Source organism: Myotis yumanensis, unplaced genomic scaffold, assembly GCF_028538775.1.
Source record: "Myotis yumanensis isolate MYYU_CA2020_CCGP unplaced genomic scaffold, mMyoYum1.0.hap1 SCAF_16, whole genome shotgun sequence".
Taxonomy (NCBI): domain Eukaryota; kingdom Metazoa; phylum Chordata; class Mammalia; order Chiroptera; family Vespertilionidae; genus Myotis; species Myotis yumanensis.
The window spans coordinates 49,610,835-49,629,259 of NW_027223767.1; the positions used below are offsets into that span (position 1 = coordinate 49,610,835).

General features: G+C 53.6%; 2 protein-coding genes across 2 annotated transcripts; both read right to left on the bottom strand.

The window, feature by feature from the left end:
* Positions 1-1,792: 1,792 nt before the first annotated feature.
* Positions 1,793-6,670, bottom strand: LOC138994000 (CMRF35-like molecule 6). The gene is made up of 4 exons (XM_070393577.1): positions 6,302-6,670; positions 5,230-5,574; positions 3,309-3,441; positions 1,793-3,197 (listed from the first exon to the last, which is right to left on the bottom strand). The coding sequence occupies exons 1-4, from the start codon at positions 6,360-6,362 to the stop codon at positions 3,065-3,067; spliced, it is 672 nt and encodes a 223-aa protein (XP_070249678.1). The 5' UTR covers positions 6,363-6,670; the 3' UTR covers positions 1,793-3,064.
* A 94-nt stretch (positions 6,671-6,764) lies between these two features.
* LOC138995048 (CMRF35-like molecule 6) lies at positions 6,765-15,669 on the bottom strand. The gene is given in 7 exon segments (XM_070395410.1): positions 6,765-6,857; positions 11,629-11,724; positions 12,216-12,396; positions 12,523-12,652; positions 14,397-14,741; positions 15,607-15,637; positions 15,640-15,669. Coding segments are annotated over 7 exon segments (906 nt in total).
* Between the last annotated feature and the right edge of the window lie 2,756 nt (positions 15,670-18,425).

The window sequence follows — 18,425 nt, forward strand, 5'->3', positions numbered from 1 at the left end:
AGTAACATTACAGTTATGAAGTAGCAACGAAAATAATTTTATGGTTGGGTCACAACATGAGGAACTGTATTTAAAGGGCCAGATGGTTGAGAACCACTGCTCTAAGGACTCCATGTTTTCTTCTTTCTTCCTCTGAAAGGCAGCTCCATGGTGAGACTCGGCACAGAGGTCTGACAGTGGACAAGGGGAGCTCAGAGCTCAGAGGATGGAAAGTGGGGGACCCTGTGCAGCTGAGACTGAGCCTTTCCTCTCCTTCCAATGGCACAGAGAGGGTGGTCTTCCCAAAGGCACTGTTGCTGGTGAACCTTTGGGATTCACAGGGGTGACCAGGGGCCTATTCAAGGGGCAGAGACGGGGATGTTCCTTCCCAGGAGGTGGGGAGGCAGGTCTGTCCTACCTCAGACAGGCTCGGTAGTCTCAGGACATGATGGCTCCCGGGACAATTTGCCCTGGAAATGGTAGGGGGGCAGGTGAAGAGGTGGGGCCTATTTTAAGGTGTCACCTGGGTTGGGCCGGTTTCAAACCTTGTCATGCGCAATCCAGGTCTATCCGTCTCCCCCAAACACTCTCTTCCCAGATCTGTTCCTCTTCTACACCAGCTTACCGCGACCAAAGGCAATAATAACCCAGAGTGGTTGCAACCCAACTCCTGTAACATGGGCTTCTTCTCTCCTCACTCCCCATCCATCCTTACTCCAAGTCTCTCCAATCTGGCCCTTCCCCTCCTTTTTCTCTGACCTTCTGTGTCCTCTGTCCTCTCACCACTACAGTGACATCCCCCTGTTGCCCTTTCTCTCTCTTCTCTCCTCATCAGCAAGAGTCAGAGAGATCAATAGCAGCCAGTGGCACTCCTTGCGGCACGTCGTCCAATAAGACACACTCTCCTTGCTTGGCCTACTCGGCCCGAGTGGACCTGACAAGGGTCTCACTCCCCTTGCCCCTTAGTGACCCCATGTTTCAGGCAGAGTGTCCATCCCTCTCCAGGCCTCAGTTTCACGTGCACAACATGGCGCCCAGACACTTATCTACCTTACAAAGTGGTCACCTGATAAGTCTAGTCCCCACCCGACACCTTACACATAGTTCACTTTTATTTTTGAAGCTCTCAGCATCTTGAAAAAAAAAGATGTAAGAATAGGGTTACCAAAATGGTGGCATGTTTTAAATGTGTCCAGTTCACAAATCAACTTTTGATACACAAATGACCACAAAGAATAATCAATCAGACAATGAGAAGATGCCTATTGCATTAAAATGTTAACATTCTGGTGGCTTAGTAGGAATAAAACACGTGTATAAACGCATAGCATAAACATGTCTACCAACATAGCCTGTGGTGGTGTAGATAATTCAATGTAGAGATCATGTTAAAGACTAATTTTGAGGCTGTTCATGGGATGCCAGGCCAGGGCCAAACTGTAGCCTCTCCCAGGACACTGCAAGATGGACCCCGCCACTCCTCCCCACTTCCCACCCATCTCTCTTCGCCCCTGCACCTCTCTCTCCTTGGTTCTCATCCCCACAGCTGCTCTTCCTTAGACACATCCTGGCACTTGTCATAGTTAGTCCTTTAGACACAAGTTCCCTTGTTCCTAGGGAATAGGACAGGACTGGACAACCTTTTTGTGAGCGCGTGCCAAAACCAGCTAAATCTCTGACTCAAAATTCTTCTGGGTGCCAACCCTAATTTTTTGAGAACATGTTATGCCTACTTGATATCTCTTAAGGTGTACGTATGTGAAGAACCTTAAAGAAATAATAAAATTCATTCGAGTGACAAAAACACAGTATATGATGATGAAAAATACATTTATTTTTTTAATGTATACATGTGCACTGATAGTCCGACAGAAAACTTTATGACTCTGTTTGATATTATCAGTGGGACTTTTACTGCTGCATCACTGATGACAGAGATGTTACATCAGGTTTATATTTCGTGACCTTCAGAGATATGCACGAGCTACTACTTTCATCCGTCAGGCTACTCCTATTACGAGACTTTACAAAATTCAGCACTGAGAACAAAGATTCACAATTGTAAATGGAAGATTATAAGAGAGGGTTTTGCCTGCCAGCAAAAGTTACTGGTGTGCCATGTTTGGCACGCGTGCCAGGGGTTGCCCACCCCTTGAATAGGAAGTGGTGACAGCTGTCAGTGCCTGAAGTTCCAAGCTCACTGAATGTGTTCACTGAGGCCCTGGTCTCTCTGCCTCTCCCAGGGAGTGAGAAATCAGCAGATCCACATGGTGTTGCTTCTCAAGAAATCTGAAGCCTAGGATTAGGAGTATCTTCGTCTCTCACACCTGGCTCCATCCCCACCTCTAGGTTCAGTCTATTCCAGTCTGAGCTGCCCACTGGGCTCCAGACCCCTGGTTGTACCTTGAGCCCTGGTCCCTGGCCCCCTGAATACCTGAGTCCACATCTGGTTGGCTCCAACAGAGACAAGGGGGTCCATACTCACGTAGCCCAGGCTGATGAGCAGGATAGGCGGAAAGTGGACCCAGCCTGGGGGAAAGGCCCACAGGATATAATGGGTCTGGATTTGGGGATCAGCCGGGAGGGACCCAGCAACTGAGAAGCAATTCTGTTGGAGAAGATTTATTTCTGAGTCCATGAAGAGGTCCATAGTGAAGCTCTGCAGATTGCTTCTGGCGCTGTCTGGTGGTGGCCATAAGAACTGCGACAAGTGTGCTCTTAGTTCTTACCTGTGAGGTTGGGTAATAGAAATGATTGGCACAAAATAATGAAGAGAGAGGTTGACTCTGAAAGCAGGAAAAGGAGGGGCTTGAGGTCAGGGAGAAGTAGGTGGGGGCTTTAAAATTCTCAATGATGTTTGATTTCTTAGGCTGAATGGCGGGTACACAGATGTTTATTTGTAGTCCTTCAACGGTTCATATACACACGTTTGTGGAAGTGATATAGTCATTAAAATGTTTTTTTAAGTCTCTGGCATTAAGTTGAAAAGGGATGTAAGGTTCAGGGTGGAGGTTCTGTCTTCTGTAGCCCGAGTAGCTGTGTCTCTGGATAGGACATCGATGGGCGGGGACAGTGGCAGGTTGTCTTAGCCAAACTGTGTTTCCTCACAAGTTGCCCGCTGAGGCCTGTTCACCCAGAGGACAGCACTGAGCATGCTCAGGAGCAGGGGCACCTTCAGGAATATGAGGAGCAGGAAGTGGACACTGCTGAGCAGGGACCTGTGAGGGACACGGTGACGGTGATGCACAGTAAGCCTCATCCTAACCACCCCTCCCCCCTCCAGAGGAGAATCCACCAGGTGTCAAAGTTCTGGGATGTGCGCCCCTTACCGAGGGTGTTGGCTGGCATCAGGCGTCGTCTCATGGCTGGTCATGTTGGGCCCAGTGGTCACTGGCATGGAGGAGGGAGGGCCCAGCGTGCTTGGAGGACCCAGGGTGCTTGTGACAATCTTCAGGGTGGGGGCTGAGGGAGAAGCACATGTCAGGCCCTGGGTCTTCCACTCTGTCAGCTGTGTGGCTCTGACACAAGGTCAAGGTCACTGAGGCCATCATGGCCACAGGTAGGCCAGACCTGGGCCCCCTCCCTGGGCCCCCTCCCCGGGCCCCTCTCCAGGAACTCCCAGGCCTGGTGGGCATGTCCAGATGCAGAGTCATCCTGCTCAGCAGAGGATCTGACTGTGTGGGAAGAGCACTTGGCCACACCCTCACCACAGCCACACCCTTCCCCCTCTTGTCCCGCCAGCAGGGGGCGTGGTGACACTTATTCTGTAGCCTTGACTAGAGTGATGGGTGGCCAGGGCCCTCAGGTGTGGAGTGCTTGGAGTGAGACCCAGGAAACAGACGTGCCTCAGGGTCTGTACTGGATGGCGGAACCCGCAGTCCCTTAGACACACCCTGGTCTGAATGCTGGAGTCTCCAAAATTCCTTTGTTGAAAGCCCCAGGCCCAGTGGGTGGTATTAGGAGGCCAGGCATTCAGAGGTGGTCAGGGCATGAGGGTGGAGCTCTCAGCCATGGGATTAGTGCCCAGATGAGGGAGACCCCTCACCCCGGAGGATACAACAAAAGTCCACACTCAGAGGAGGGCCTCGCCCACATGCCGGCCTCCTGATCTCGAGCTTCCAGCTGTGTCTGAGCTACCAGCCCCCACACTGTCAGTCAGGCCTTTGGCCCACTGGGCAGTCCTCTCTGGGGGAAGAAATGAGCAGAAAGAAAGATCTAGAGCAGGGGGTGGGGGACCTGTTCCCTGCCAAGGGCCATTTGGAGATTTATAACATCATTCTCAGGCCACACAAAATCATCAACTTACACATTAGCCTGTTCTGTTTGGCCAGGCATTTCATTCACTCACCCCTAATGCCTTGGCAGGGCCAGACAGAAGGATTTCCTTGGCCTTATACGGTCCTCGGGCCGGACGTTCCCCACCCCTGATCTGGAGAGACACACACCAGGTGGACCCCATAGCACGTGGCCTGACAAAAAGGCACGGGGACAAACCCCTCCCCCTCCCCCGACCTGAGGTTCTGGGGTTTCCAGTTTCTGCCTCTTAAATATGAAGACACAAAAGCCAGTGAGGGAGCCTCCCCCGTGAGAGTGAGAAACTGAGAACTGCAAGGAGGAAGTGAGGAGCCAGAGCCACCGTCAGCAGGAAGGTGATCTTCACTCAGCTCTCAGGCAACAAGCACAGCGACCAGTGGAGAGAATTGTGCGGAGAGCAGGCAGGGAGCTGGGGCCATAGCACCTGAGCACCACGTGATCACCTTTCCCCTCCTTCCTGAGGGAGGTATTTTAAGGGGCTCCTCTGGGTTCCCCCCTGTGGCTACAAGGCATCAGAGAAAAACAGAAGGGACAGGGTCAGCCTGAAGAGAAGGGTGGCCCCCAAACATCACAGGGGCCCCACACAGGGACCTGGGGCTCCTCTGGGCCCGTCTCATGGCAGCTGCAGGCCCCCAGGACCACGGCTGTGAGGGTGATGCCTCAGGAGCCATCCTGGCCTGAGACTGCGTCAGGGCCTGGGCCCCAAAGGGATCTGGAACAGACTCTGTGTGTGTGTGTGTGTGTGTGTGTGTGTGTGTGTGTGTGTGTCTGTGTGTCACACGTGTGCCCAGACAACACAACACCCACACACGCTGTGTACTGATCACTGACCCCCTACTTCACCCAGCTCTTCAATTCCATGTCTGTCCTGACCAGTGGGTGACCAGGTAGATCAGGCAGCCTGGAGCTGGGGTGAGGGGAGGGTGTGTGACTCACCTGGGGACACAGACACCTCAACCGGGAAGATGAGGTCTATCAGTCTTTCTGTCCATGGTGTATCAATCCCACACATGTATTTGCCTTCATCGCCCTCTGTGAGTCTCTCCAAGGTCACTGTGAAGGTGAGGTTTGCTGGATGGTCCCTGATGGACACTCGGCCGCTCCTCACTTCTCTCTCTGACTCTGTGGTCTCCACAATCTTCATCTTCAGTGATGGCAAACATGGGCCTTTGCACCAGTATTTGTTATGGTCTCTGAACTTCTTCTCATACCGACACTGCACGCTCAGCGATCCCCCCACGGTGCCCGTCACATGCCTGGGGCCGCTCAGAGACAAACAGCCTGGAAGACACAGTCCAGTCCCGGGTTCTTACCAGATGGGCCAGGGGCAGGGGCACCCTGGGGTACAGGTCCCCTCAAGAGCCCCCAGGGTCTGGAGGCCATGCCTTTCATCAGACCAGGCGAGGGGACCAGGGGCGATAGCTCCCTCCTCCCAGTGGTGACACGGGAGAGGGTGTGCATGGAGACAAGAAAGGCCACGATGGGAATAAAGGAGGGTGTGCACATGTATTTGTGTGTGTGTTTGTATAAGTTGTGTGATGCATCAAGACCTCATCTCTGATTTTTTTAATCACTTAAGGATATTTTTCCATTGCTTTTGAAGGGAGGTATGGAGGCAGAGAAAAAGAGAGAAACATTGATTGCATGAGCCCAGGTACGTGCCTTTGACCCAGAATCGAACTTGGGTCGGACCAACGCTCTAACCACTAAACCCTCAACCAGGGCCCACATCCCTGGTTATGACAATAAGGTACTGAGCACAGGCCCCGTCTCCCCAGTGCAGTTCTGTGGGCGCAGTGGTTGAGACTCACCTGCTTTGTGCACTGAATCCTTGTGGTTGCTGCTGAGGCAGGTGCTGGCCGCTCCTGGAAGCTTCTCTGCCTCCCCGTGCTCTCCCCCATGTCCTCCTCCCTCCGGCTGGGCTGCTCCTCACCCTCTACCCACCCCCCTCCCAGTCTTTCCTCATTCCCGTTAGGGGCCCAGTTCCCCACAGCCCAGCCCCCCTCACCTGGGACCTGGAGAAGGAGCAGAGCTGAAAGCAGCCACGTGGCCCCACTGCTCGGGGTCATGTCTTCGCACAGACACAGCCTGCAGCAGCGCCAGGTCCTATGGCTGGACACGGTCAAGCCTCCTCGCTGAGGTTCGATTGCCCTGTGCCCACTTCCGCTTTTCTGGGCCTCTCAGCTACCATGTCCAGCCCAGTTTTGAGTCCGATGCTGGATGGTCAGGGTGCAGGAAGCTTAGGGTCAGGAGCTGCACAGGCTGCTGCAAACCCCTGGCTCTCGGCTTCCTGGGCTTCTGCTCTCAACCCCAATGACAGGACAGGAACCGTGGCCTCAGAGAGGCTGCTGCCCCTTCTCAGAGCACATGGCTGCTCCTCTGACGACCACACGTCTCTGCACAGCAGAGCCGCTGGGACGTTTCCTCCTTGGTGGTGTCTCCACCCTCTGCCATATGTCACTTCCTTGTGGTCAAGAATGATAGTCCTGGGCTGAAGGCCACACCGTTTCATCCTCTCGGGCCTTGGTGGTGACCACAGAGGTGTTCTGACCCCCAACATGTAGCTGCAGGCACCCACGGGAGCTCTGACCCTGTGGGCCCCCAACTCTTCTATGACTTTAGATGCCTTCAAAGGTCTCATTTTGGTTGTCGGTCCCACCCAAGGCTGAGTCCTCTGTCCTGTGGGTTTCCTGTTCACCAACCCTGTGAGGACTCCACGTTTTCCTCTTTCTTCCTCTGAAAGTCAGCTCCACGGTGAGACTCAGCACAGAGGTCTGACAGTGGACAAGGAGAGCTCAGAGCTCAGAGGATGGAGAGTGGGGGACCCTGCGCAGCTGAGACTGAGCCTTTCCTCTCCTTCCAATGGCTCAGAGAGGGCGGTCTTCCCAAAGGCACTGCCGCTGGTGAACCTTTGGGGTTCACAGGGGTGACCAGGGGCCTCTTCAAGGGGCAGAGATGGGGATGGTCCTTCCAGGAGGTAGGGAGGCAGGTCTGTCCTACCTCAGACAGGCTCGGTAGTCTCAGGACCTGATGGCTCCCGGGACAATTTGCCTGGAAATGGTAGGGGGGCAGGTCAAGTGGTGGGGCCTATTTTAAGGTGTCTCCTGAGTTACACTTGTTTCTCAACCTTGTCATGGGCAATCCAGGTCTATCCGTCTCCCCCAAACACTCTCTTCCCAGACCTGTTCCTCTTCTACACCAGCTTACCACAACCAAAGGCAATAATAACCCAGAGTGGTTGCAACCCAACTCCTATAACATGGGCTTCTTCTCTCCTCACTCCCCATCCATCCTTACTCCAAGTCTCTCCAATCTGGCCCTTCCCCTCCTTTTTCTCTGACCTTCTGTGTCCTCTGTCCTCTCACCACGACAGTGACATCCCCCTGTTGCCCTTTCTCTCTCTTCTCTCCTCATCAGCAAGAGTCACAGAAATCAATAGCCGTCAGTGGCACTCCTTGCCGCACGTTGTCCAATAAGACACACTCTCCTTGCTTGGCCTACTCGACCCGAGTGGACCTGACAAGGGTGTCACTCCCCTTGCCCCTTAGTGACCCCAAGTTTTAGTCAGAGTGTCCATCCCTCTCCAGGCCTCAGTTTCACGTGAACAACATGGCGCCCTGACACTTATCTACCTTACAAGTGATCACCCCAATAAGTCTAGTCCCCACCTGACACCTCACACATAGTTCACTTTTATTTTTGACGCTCTCAGCATCTTGAGAAAAAAAAAAAAGATGTTAACATAGGATCACCAAATAGGTGGCATATTTTTAATGTGTCAAATTCACAAATCAACTTTTGATACACAAATGACCAGAAAGAATAATCAATCAGACAATGAGAAGATGAGTATTACATTAAAATGTTAACATTCTGGTGGCTTAGTAGGAATAAAACACACATATGAATTTACTGGTGGCCCAGTGCACAAAATTCGTGCATGGGAGGGGTGTGTCCCTCAGCCCAGCCTGTACCCTCTCCAATCTTGGACCCTTTGGAAGATGTCGACTGCTGGTTTAGGTCTGATCCCAGGATGTCCCTGGAGGTCCGGAAGGCCTGATCCCAGGATGTCCGACTGCCGGAATCAGGCCTAAACCGGCAATTGGCGATCCCTCGCACAATCCTGGACCACTGTCTCCTAACCGCTCGCCTGCGTGCCTGCCTGATTGCCCCTAATTGCTTCATCCTGCCAGCCTGATCGCCCCCCAACAGCTCCCCTGTTGGCCTGATTGATGCCTAACTACACCCCTGCCAGCCTGATCATCCCCAACTGCCCTCCCCTGCTGGCCAGATCACCCCCAAGGCTTTTATTAGTATAGATATGACCCTTCACAGAAAATTTCACTAACCCTGCTTTACAATAAGGGCTTGATGATTGAATCATTGGGGCCAGGCACCAAGTTTTCCTTTCTTTGCATAGTGGAGGGAATAATTATCTTGTCTTTAAGTTGCCCTGAACATCAAATGAGATAATGACTTAGAAAAGCATAAAAGCACCATATAGACAACTGTCTTATCATCTACTGAAAAAACAATAAAGTGGTAAAATGAAAAACATTATTTTTATTCTCCCCCTTCCTTCCTTTACAGCCTTTATTTAAACTTTGAAATTTAGAAAAATTTCACTTCTATTTTCATTTATTTACATTCAATATTATTTTGTATTAGTTTCAGGTTTTATATTAGTTACAGAATGTGGTTAGGCAATCATATACTTTACAAAGTGTTCCCTGATATTTCCAGTACCCACCTGGCTTCATACCGTCATTACAACACTGTTGACGCTATTCCCTATTTAAGTGACAATAGGTTTACAGGTTCCTTCCAATCTTTCTTTTGTGTTGCCCGCCCTTCCTTTTCTTTCTCATGTCTTCCCTCATTTTCTTTCTTTTTTTTTTTAATATATTTTATTGATTTTTTACAGAGAGGAAGGGAGAGAGATAGAGAGTTAGAAACATCGATGAGAGAGAAACAACGATCAGCTGCCTCCTGCACATCTCCCCGTGGGGATGTGCCCGCAACCCAGGTACATGCCCTTGACCAGAATCGAACCTGGGACCCTTCAGTCCACAGGCCAACGCTCTATCCACTGAGCCAAACCAGTTTTGGCATCCCCTCATTTTCTTTATATAGTATCTCAATTGGCCCTCAAAGCTCAGTGAAGGCACTGGGACACGCTTAATCCATTTTACAGACCAGGAAACTGAGGCCAATTCCAGTTGGCTATGGAACTGGACTCCTTGCACAGGGAGCCCTCACAGCCATGCTCTCCACCTTTCCTAAGGGACAGCCGCAGGGCAAACAGAACAAACCTCCCCGTGAGGCTTCCAAGCCTCATTCTCCAGCACCTCTTCATCATGGATGCTCCACATTCTTTCCTCTCCCCCGCCCCACCCCCATTCTTTACTGCCCCCCCTTCTGGGGAGCAGGTGGTAGGCTTGCACTCACTGTGCAGGTGTGCACCCCCATGGGGCGGGGCGAGAACTGGGGGCGGGGCGGGCGCAGGCTTGTTTTTGGGCCAAGGCAGGAGCAGGAGTCCTGGCCTCTCACGTGTGCAGGCTGTGGCGAGGCCCGGTCAGCTCTGGGAGCTTCACCAAACCGCCGCATTGGGGTACCCAGCAGTGGGGTGCTCCTCCACTGAGGTGGTGCCGCCCCTCCACCCCCGCCTCAGGGCTGCGAGTCTGCGCCCCTCCGCCCGGGCTTCCTTCCACGCCTGCAGTCATCGCCTCTTGTTTCCTGCCTATTGGGGCCACTGCAGAACCTCGCTCTCCATGGGCGAGGCAGATCCCCGCCCGCCAGCACCCTGCCCAGGCCTGAGCCCCCTCCTGTGCGCCCCACCGTGGCACCGCTGTGCGCCCCTTGGGCCGCCTGCCTCCTGGCCAGCCACTTCCCTGAAACTGTGGCGCTTGCCCAGGATCGCCCATCAGGCGGAGGCCTGTCCACACGCCTGCAGACCCATAGCCGCGGCTCCTAGGGGCTGATTTGCCGAAGGTTCCTCTACCTTCAGGCTCTCTCCTCAGACCCCCGGCTCCCGTGCCCCGCCCTTCCGTGGCTCCCTGCAACCCCGTTCTACTCGGTTCTCCCGCCGCCCACCTGTCAGGACGCTGCCCAGGCGCCTTCTGTGGGCACTGTGGTTCTGGGGCAGGGGCTGGGGTGTGGGGAGCAGCTCCAGTAAAGTTTAGTAAACCCCAGGTCCCCAGCCCCTCCTTGAGCAGAGCCCAGGGCGACCTGGGGGCCTGGATCCGAACACTGCAGCTGCTGAGACGGCGGCAGAGAGGCGAGGCTGCATCGGCCTGCGGGGAGTGGGTGGGTCATGCCTTCCTCCTCGCCCCCCCGCAGCCTGGCCCAGCCGTCCGGGCCACACTGCCACAATCGGCCCGCAGAAGTGGGTGGGTTGTGCATTGCGGCTCGGCCCCGCGGCTCCCAGCCTGGTCTGCAATAGGCCCGCTGGAGTGGTTTGGGGCTGCTGGGTGCCGGGCTCCCCTGCGTGTTTGTGTCTCCAGTCTGGACCCCAGCAGCCCCAGCACCGAGGTGGCGGGGCTTGGGGCTGCTGGGGCCTGACGGGAGACATTAAACACACAGGGTTTCCCTTAGGCTTCGCAGCTGGGAGCCATCAGACTTAGCTCGTGGCTTGGAGCCTACATATGCAAATTAACCACCATCTTTGTTGGCGGTTAATTTGCATATCATGCTGATTAGCCAATGGGAGGTGTAGCGAAGGTAAGGTCATTTACCATTACCATGTTTGTCTATTATTAGATAGGATAGCATAAACACATCTACTAACACAGCCTGTGGTGGTATAGATAATTCAATGTAGAGATCATGTTAAAGACTAATTTTGAGGCTGTTCATGGGATGCCAGACCAGGGCCAAACTGTAGCCTCTCCCAGGACACCAAGATGGCCCATGTTACCCCTCCCTACTCCTTACCCATCTCTCTTCGCCCCTGCACCTCTGTCTCCTTGATATTCATCCCCACAGCTGCCCTTCCTTAGACGCTTCCTGGCACTGGTCATAGTTAGTCCTTTAGAAACAAGTTCCCTTGTTCCTAGAGAATAGGAAGTGGTGACAGTTGTCAACACCTGAAGTTCCAAACTAGCTGAATGTGTTCACTGAGGGCCCTGGGTCTCTCTGCCTCTCCCAGGGAGTGAGAAATCAGAAGATCCACATGGTGTTGCTTCTCAAGAAATCTGAAGCCTTGGACTGGAATCAGGTGTGTCTTCGTCTCACACCTGGTTCCATCCCCTCCCCTAGGTTCAGTCTACTCAAGTCTGAGCTGCCCACTGGGCTCCAGACCCCTGCTTGTACCTTGAGCCCTGGCCCCCTGAGTACCTGAGTCCACATCTGGTTGGCCCCCATGGAGACAAGGGGGTCCCTACTCACATAGCCCAGGCTGATGAGCAGGATGGGGCGGGGAGTGGACCCAGCCTGGGGGAAAGGCCAGCAGGATACAATGGGTCTGGATTTGGGGATCAGCCAGCAGGGATCCAGCAACTGAGAAGGAATCCTGTTGGAGAATTATTTCTAAGTCCATGAAGAGGTCCATAGTGAAGCTCTGCAGATTGCCTCTGGTGCCATCAATTGGTGTTTTTAAGAACTGCCACAAGCATGCTCTTCCTTCTTACCCATGAGGTTGGTGATAGAAATGATTGGCACAAACTAATGGAGAGAGTGGTTGACACTGGCAGGACTTGGGGTCAGGAAGAAGTAGGTGGAGGCGTTAAATGTCTCCATGATGTTTGATTTCTTAGGCTGAATGGCGGGTACACAGATGTTTATTTGTAGTCCTTCAATGGTTCATATACACACGTTTGTGGAGGTGATATAGTCATTAAAATGTTTTTTTAAGTCTCTGGCGATAAGTTGAAAAGGGATGTAAGGTTCAGGGTGGAGGTTCTGTCTTCTGTAGCCCGAGTTGCTGTGTCTCTGGACAGGACATGGATGGGCGGGGACAGTGGCAGGTTGTCTTCACCAAACTGTGTTTCCTCACAAGTTGCCCGCTGAGGCCTGTTCACCCAGAGGACAGCACTGAGCATGCTCAGGAACAGGGGCACCTTCAGGAATATGAGGAGCAGGAAGTGGACACTGCTGAGCAGGGACCTGTGGAGGAGACAGTGACGGTGATGCGTAGTGAGCCACATTGTCACCACGCCTGCCCCCCTGACCCCTCCCCCATCCAAAGGAGAATCCACCAGGTGTCAAAGTCCTGGGATGTGCACCCCTTACCGAGGGTGTTGGTTGGCATCAGGTGTCTCCTGGCTGGTCATGCTGGGCCCAGTGGTCACTGGCATGGAGGAGGGAGGGCCCAGCGTGCTTGGAGGGCCCAGGGTGCTTGTGACGATCTTCAGGGTGGGGGCTGAGGGAGAAGCACAAGTCAGGCCCTGGGTCTTCCACTCTGTCAGCTGTGTGGCTCTGACACAAGGTCCAGGTCACTCAGGCCATCCCCTCCATGGCCACAGGCAGGCCGGACCTGGGCCCCCTTCCTGGGCCCCTCTCCAGGAACTCTGTGGCCCAGTGAGCATGTCCGGATACAGAGTCATCCTGCTCAGCAGAGGATTTGACTGTGGGAAGAGCACTTGGCCACACTCTCACCACAGCCACACCCTTCCCCCTCTTGTCCCGCCAGCAGGGTGGAGTGACACTTATTCTGTAACCTTGACTAGAGTGATAGGTGGCCAGGGACCTTGGTCGTGGCTGATGGATCCAGTGAGACCAGTGAGACGAGAAAATTGACTTGCCTCAGAGTCTGCAGTGGATGGCGGGATCCTGCAGTCCCTTAGACACGCCGTGGTCGGAATGCTCGTGTCTCCAAAATTCCTTTGTTGAAAGCCCCAGGCCCAGTGGGTGGTGTTAGGAGGCCAGGCATTTGGAGGTGGTCAGGGCATGAGGGTGGAGCCCTCAGCCATTAGTGCCCAGATGAGGGAGGCCCCTCAACCAGGAGGATACAACAAAAGTCTGCACCCAGAGGAGGGCCTCGCCCACATGCCGGTCTCCTGATCTCGAGCTTCCAGCTGTGTCTGAGCTACCAGCCCCCACACTGTCAGTCAGGTCTTTGGCCCACTGGGCAGTCCTCTCTGGGGGAAGAAATGAGCAGAAAGAAAGATCTAGAGCAGGGGGTGGGGGACCTGTTTCCTGCCAAGGGCCATTGGAGATTTATAACATCAGTCCAGGGCCACACAAGATCATCAACTTAAACATTAGCCTGTTCTGTTTGGCCAGGCATTTCATTCACTCACCCCTAATGCATGGGCAGGGCCAGACCCAATGATTTCCTGGGCCTTATATGGCCCTCGTGCCGGACGTTCCCCACCCCTGATCTAGAGAGACCCACACCAGGTGGACCCCATAGCACGTGGCCTGTCCCAAAGGCACCGGGACAAACCCCTCCCCCTCCCCCGGCCAGAGGTTCTGGGGTTTCCAGTTTCTGCCTCTTAAATAGGAAGACACAAAGGCCAGTGAGGGCACCTTCCACATGAGAGTGAGAAACTGAGATCTACAAGGAGGAAGTGAGGAGCCAGAGCCACCGTCAGCAGGAAGGTGATGTTCACTGGATAACAAGCACAGCGACCTGGTGGAGAGAATTGTGTGGAGAGCAGGGGAGAAGCTGGGGCCATAGCACCTGAGCACCACGTGATTACCTTTCCTCTCCTTCCTGAGGGAGGTATTTTCAGGGGCTCCTCTGGGTTCCCTCCTGTGGCTACAAGGCATCAGAGAAAAACGGGGAGGGACAGGGTCAGCCTGAAGGGAAGGGAGGCCCCCAAACATCACAGGGGCCCCACACAGGGAACCGGGGCTCCTCTGGTCCCGTCTCATGGCAGCTGCAGGCCCCCAGGACCACGGCTGTGAGGGTGATGTCTCAGGAGCCATCCAGGCCTGATACTGCGTCAGGGCCTGGGCTCCGAAGGGGTGTGTGTGTGTGTGTGTGTCTGTGTGTGTGTGTGTGACACCTGTGCCGAGATAACACCCACACACGCTGTGTCCTAATCACTGACCCCCACTTCACCCAGCTCTTCAATTCCATGTCTGTCCTGACCAGTGGGTGACCAGGTACAGGTCAGGCAGCCTGGAGCTGGGGTGAGGGGAGGGTGTGTGCGACTCACCTGGGGACACAGACACCACAACTGGGAAGGTGGGGACAAAAGGTTCTTCTGTCCATGGTCTATCCATCCCACACCAGTATGTGCCTTCATCGCCCTCTGTGAGGCTCTCCAAGGTCACTGTGAAGGTGAGGGTTGCTGGATGGTCCCTGATGGACACACGGCCGCTCCTCACTTCTCTCTCTGACTCTGTGGTCTCCACAGTCTTCTTCGTCAGCGATGGCAACCATGGGCCTTTGCACCAGTATTTGTTATGGTCTGTGTACTTCTTCTCGTACCGACACTGCACGCTCAGCGATCCCCCCACGGTGCCCGTCACGCGCCTGGGGCAGCTCAGAGACAAACAACCTGGAAGACACAGCCCGTCCCGGGTTCTTACCAGATGGGCCAGGGGCAGGGGCGCCCTGGGATGCAGGTCCCTCAAGAGCCCTCAAGGTGTGGAGGCCATGCTTTTCCTCAGACCAGGGGAGGGGGTTAGGGGTGATAGCTCCCTCCTCTCAGTGGTGACACAGGGAGAGGGTGTCCATGGAGACAAGAAGGGCCACAATGGGAAAAACAGAATTTGCACGTGTGTGTGTGTGTGAACATGGGTATGTGTGTGTATGTGTGTGTGTGAACATGGGTACGAGTGTGTGTGTAAGTGTGTGTGATGCACCAAGACCACATCTCTGATTTTTTTTAAGCACTTAAGGATATTGTTCCATTGCTTTTTAGAGAGAGTGGAAGGGAGGTAGGAAGGCAGAGGAAGAGAGAAACATTGATGTAAGAAAGACACATTGATTGGTTGGCTTCTGCATGAGCCCAGGTACATGCCTTTGACCCAGAATTGAATCTACATCAGGCCGATGCTCTAACCACTGAGCCCTCAGCCAGGGCCCACTTCCCTGGTTATGACAATCAGGTGGTGAGCACAGGCCCCGTCTCCCCAGTGCAGCTCTGTGGGCGCAGTGATTGAAACTCACTTGCTTTGTGCACTGAATCCTTGTGGTTGCTGCTGAGGAAGGTGCCTGCCGTTCCCAGAAGCTTCTCTGCCTCCCTTGCTCTCTCCCATGTCCTCCCTCCCTTCTGCTGGGCTGCTGCTCAACCTCTACCCACTCCCCCATGTCCTTCCTCCCTCTTGCTGGGCTTCTCCTCACCCTCTACCCACTCCCCATCCCTATCTTTCCTCATTCCCACTCAGGGCCCAGCTCCCATGCAGCCCAGCCCCGCTTACCTGGGACCTGGAGAAGGAGCAGAGCTGAAAAGGCAGCCACATGGCCCCACTCCTCGGGTTCATGTCTCCGCACAGACACAGCCTAGAGCAGCGCCAGGCTCTACGTGCGGAAACAGTCAAGCCTCCTCGCTGAGGTTCGATTGCCCTGTGCCCACTTCTGCTTTTCTGGACCTCTCTGCTATCGTGTTCAGCCCAGATTTGAGTCCGATGCTGGATGGTCAGGGTGCAGGAAGCTTAGGGTCAGGAGCTGCACAGGCTGCTGCAGACCAGGGGATCTTGGCGCCCTGGGCTTCTGCTCTCAACCCCAATGACAGGACAGGGCCCGTGGCCTCAGTGAGGCTGCTGCCCCTTCTCAGAGCACATGGCTGCTCCTCTGAGGGCCACACGTCTCTGTACAGCAGAGCCTCTGGTAAGTTTCCTCCTTGGTGGTGTTTCCACCCTCTGCCATATGTCACTTCCTTGTAGTCAAGAATGACTGTCCTGGGCTGAAGGCCACCCCTTTTCATCCTCTCGGGCCTTGGTGGTGACCACAGAGGTGTTCTGACCCCCAACATGTAGCTGCAGGCACCCACGGGAGCTCGGACCCTGTGGCCCCCAACTCTTCTACAACCTCAGATGCCTTCAAAGGTCTCATCTTGGTTGTGGGGTCCCATCCAAGGCTGAGTCCTCTCTCCTGTGGGTTCCCTGTTCACCAACCCTCTATGGCAGCGGTTCTCAACCTTCCTAATGCCACGACGCTTTAATACAGTTCCTCATGTTGAGGTGACTCCCAACCATAAAATTATTTTCGTTGCTGCTTCATAACTGTAGTTTTGCTACTGTTATGAATCATCATGTAAACATCTGATATACAGGATGTATTTTCATTGTTACAAATTGAACATAATTAAATCATAGTGATTAATCACAAAAACAATATGTAATTATATATGTGTTTTCTGATGGTCTTAGGCAACCCCTGTGGAAGGGTCATTCAAACCCCAAAGGGGTTGCGACCCACAGGTTGAGAACCACTGCTCTGAGGACTCCACGTATTCCTCTTTCTTCTTCTGAAAGTCAGCTCCACGGTGAGCCTCGGCACAGAGGTCTGACAGTGGACAAGGAGAGCTCAGAGCTCAGAGCATGGAGAGTGGGGACCCTGCACAGCTGAGACTGAGCCTTTGCTCTCCTTTCAATGGCACAGAGAGGGCAGTCTTCCCAAAGGCACTGTCGCTGGTGAACCTTTGGGATTCACAGGGGTGACCAGGGGCCTCTTCAAGGGGCAGAGATGGGGATGGTCCTTCCCAGGATGTGGGGAGGCAGGTCTGTCCTACCTCAGATGGCTCGGTAGTCTCAGGACATGATGGCTCCTGGGACAATTTGCCCTGGAAATGGTAGGGGGACAGGTCAAGAGGTGGGGCCTATTTTAAGGTGTCTCCTGGGTTAGGCTGGTTTCAAACCTTGTCATGCGCAATCCAGGTCTATCCGTTTCCCCCAAACACTCTCTTCCCGGATCTGTTCCTCTGCTACACCAGCTTACTACGACCAAAGGCAATAATAACCCAGAGTGGTTGCAACCCAACTCCTGTAACATGGGCTTCTTCTCTCCTCACTCCCCATCCATCCTTACCCCAAGTCTCTCCAGTCAGTCCCTTCCCTCCTTTTTCTCTGACCTTCTGTGTCCTCTGTCCTCTCACCACTACAGTGACATCCCCCTGTTGCCCTTTCTCTCTCTTCTCTCCTCATCAGCAAGAGTCACAGAAATCAATAGCAGCCAGTGGCACTCCTTGCCGCAAGTCGTCCAATAAGACACAGTCTCCTTGCTTGGCCTACTCGGCCCGAGTGGACCTGACAAGGGTCTCACTCCCCTTGTCCCTTAGTGACCCCGTGTTTCAGTCAGTGTCCATCCCTCTCCAGGCCTCAGTTTCACGTGCACAACATGGCGCCCAGACACTTATCTACCTTACAAGTTGTCACCCCGATAAGTCTAGTCCCCACCTGATACCTCACACATAGTTCACTTTTATTTTTGAAGCTCTCACATCTTGGGGGGGAAAAAAGATGTCAGAATAGGGTTACCAAAATGGTGTCATGTTTTAAGTGTGTAAAGTACATGAGTCAACTTTTGATACACAAATGACCAAAAAGAATAATCAATCAGACAATGAGAAGATGACTATTACATTAAAATGTTAACTTCCCGGTGGTTTAATAGGAATAAAACACATGTAAAAATACATAGCATAAACACGTCTACCAACATAGCCTGTGGTGGTGTAAATAATTTAATGTAGAGATCATGTTAAAGACTAATTTTGAGGCTGTTCATGGGATGTCAGTCCACGGCCAAACTGTAGCCTCTCCCAGGACACTACAAGATGGACCCCGCCACCCCTCCCCACTTCTCACCCATCTCTCTTCGCCCCTGCACCTCAGTCTCCTTGTTTCTCATCCTCACAGCTGCCCTTCCTTAGACACTTCCTGGCACTGGTCATAGTTAGTCCCTTAGACACAAGTTCCCTTGTTGCTGGGGAATAGGAAGTGGTGACAGCTGTCCCCACCTGAAGTTCCAAGCTCGCTGAACGTGTTCACTGAGCCCTGGACTCTCTGCCTCTCCCAGGGAGTGAGAAATCATCAGATCCATGTGGGTGTTGCTTCTCAAGAAATCTGAAGCCTTGGACAGGAATCAGGTGTGTCTTCGTCTCTCACACCTGCTCCATCCCCTCCCCTAGGTTCAGTCTACTCCAGTCTGAGCTGCCCACTGGACTCCAGACCCCTGGTTGTACCTTGAGCCCTGGTCCCTGGCCCCTGAATGCCTGAGTGCACATCTGGTTGGGCCC

Excerpts from the sequence above, each read along its gene's own strand:
- LOC138994000 (XM_070393577.1), bottom strand. The coding sequence starts at position 6,362 with ATGACCCCGAGCAGTGGGGCCACGTGGCTGCTTTCAGCTCTGCTCCTT. Across the intron at positions 5,575-6,301 it reads GCTCCTTCTCCAGGTCCCAG|GCTGTTTGTCTCTGAGCGGC; the intron begins GTGAGGGGGGCT and ends TGTGTCTTCCAG. Across the intron at positions 3,198-3,308 it reads GATGCCAGCCAACACCCTCG|GTCCCTGCTCAGCAGTGTCC; the intron begins GTAAGGGGCGCA and ends TGTCCCTCACAG.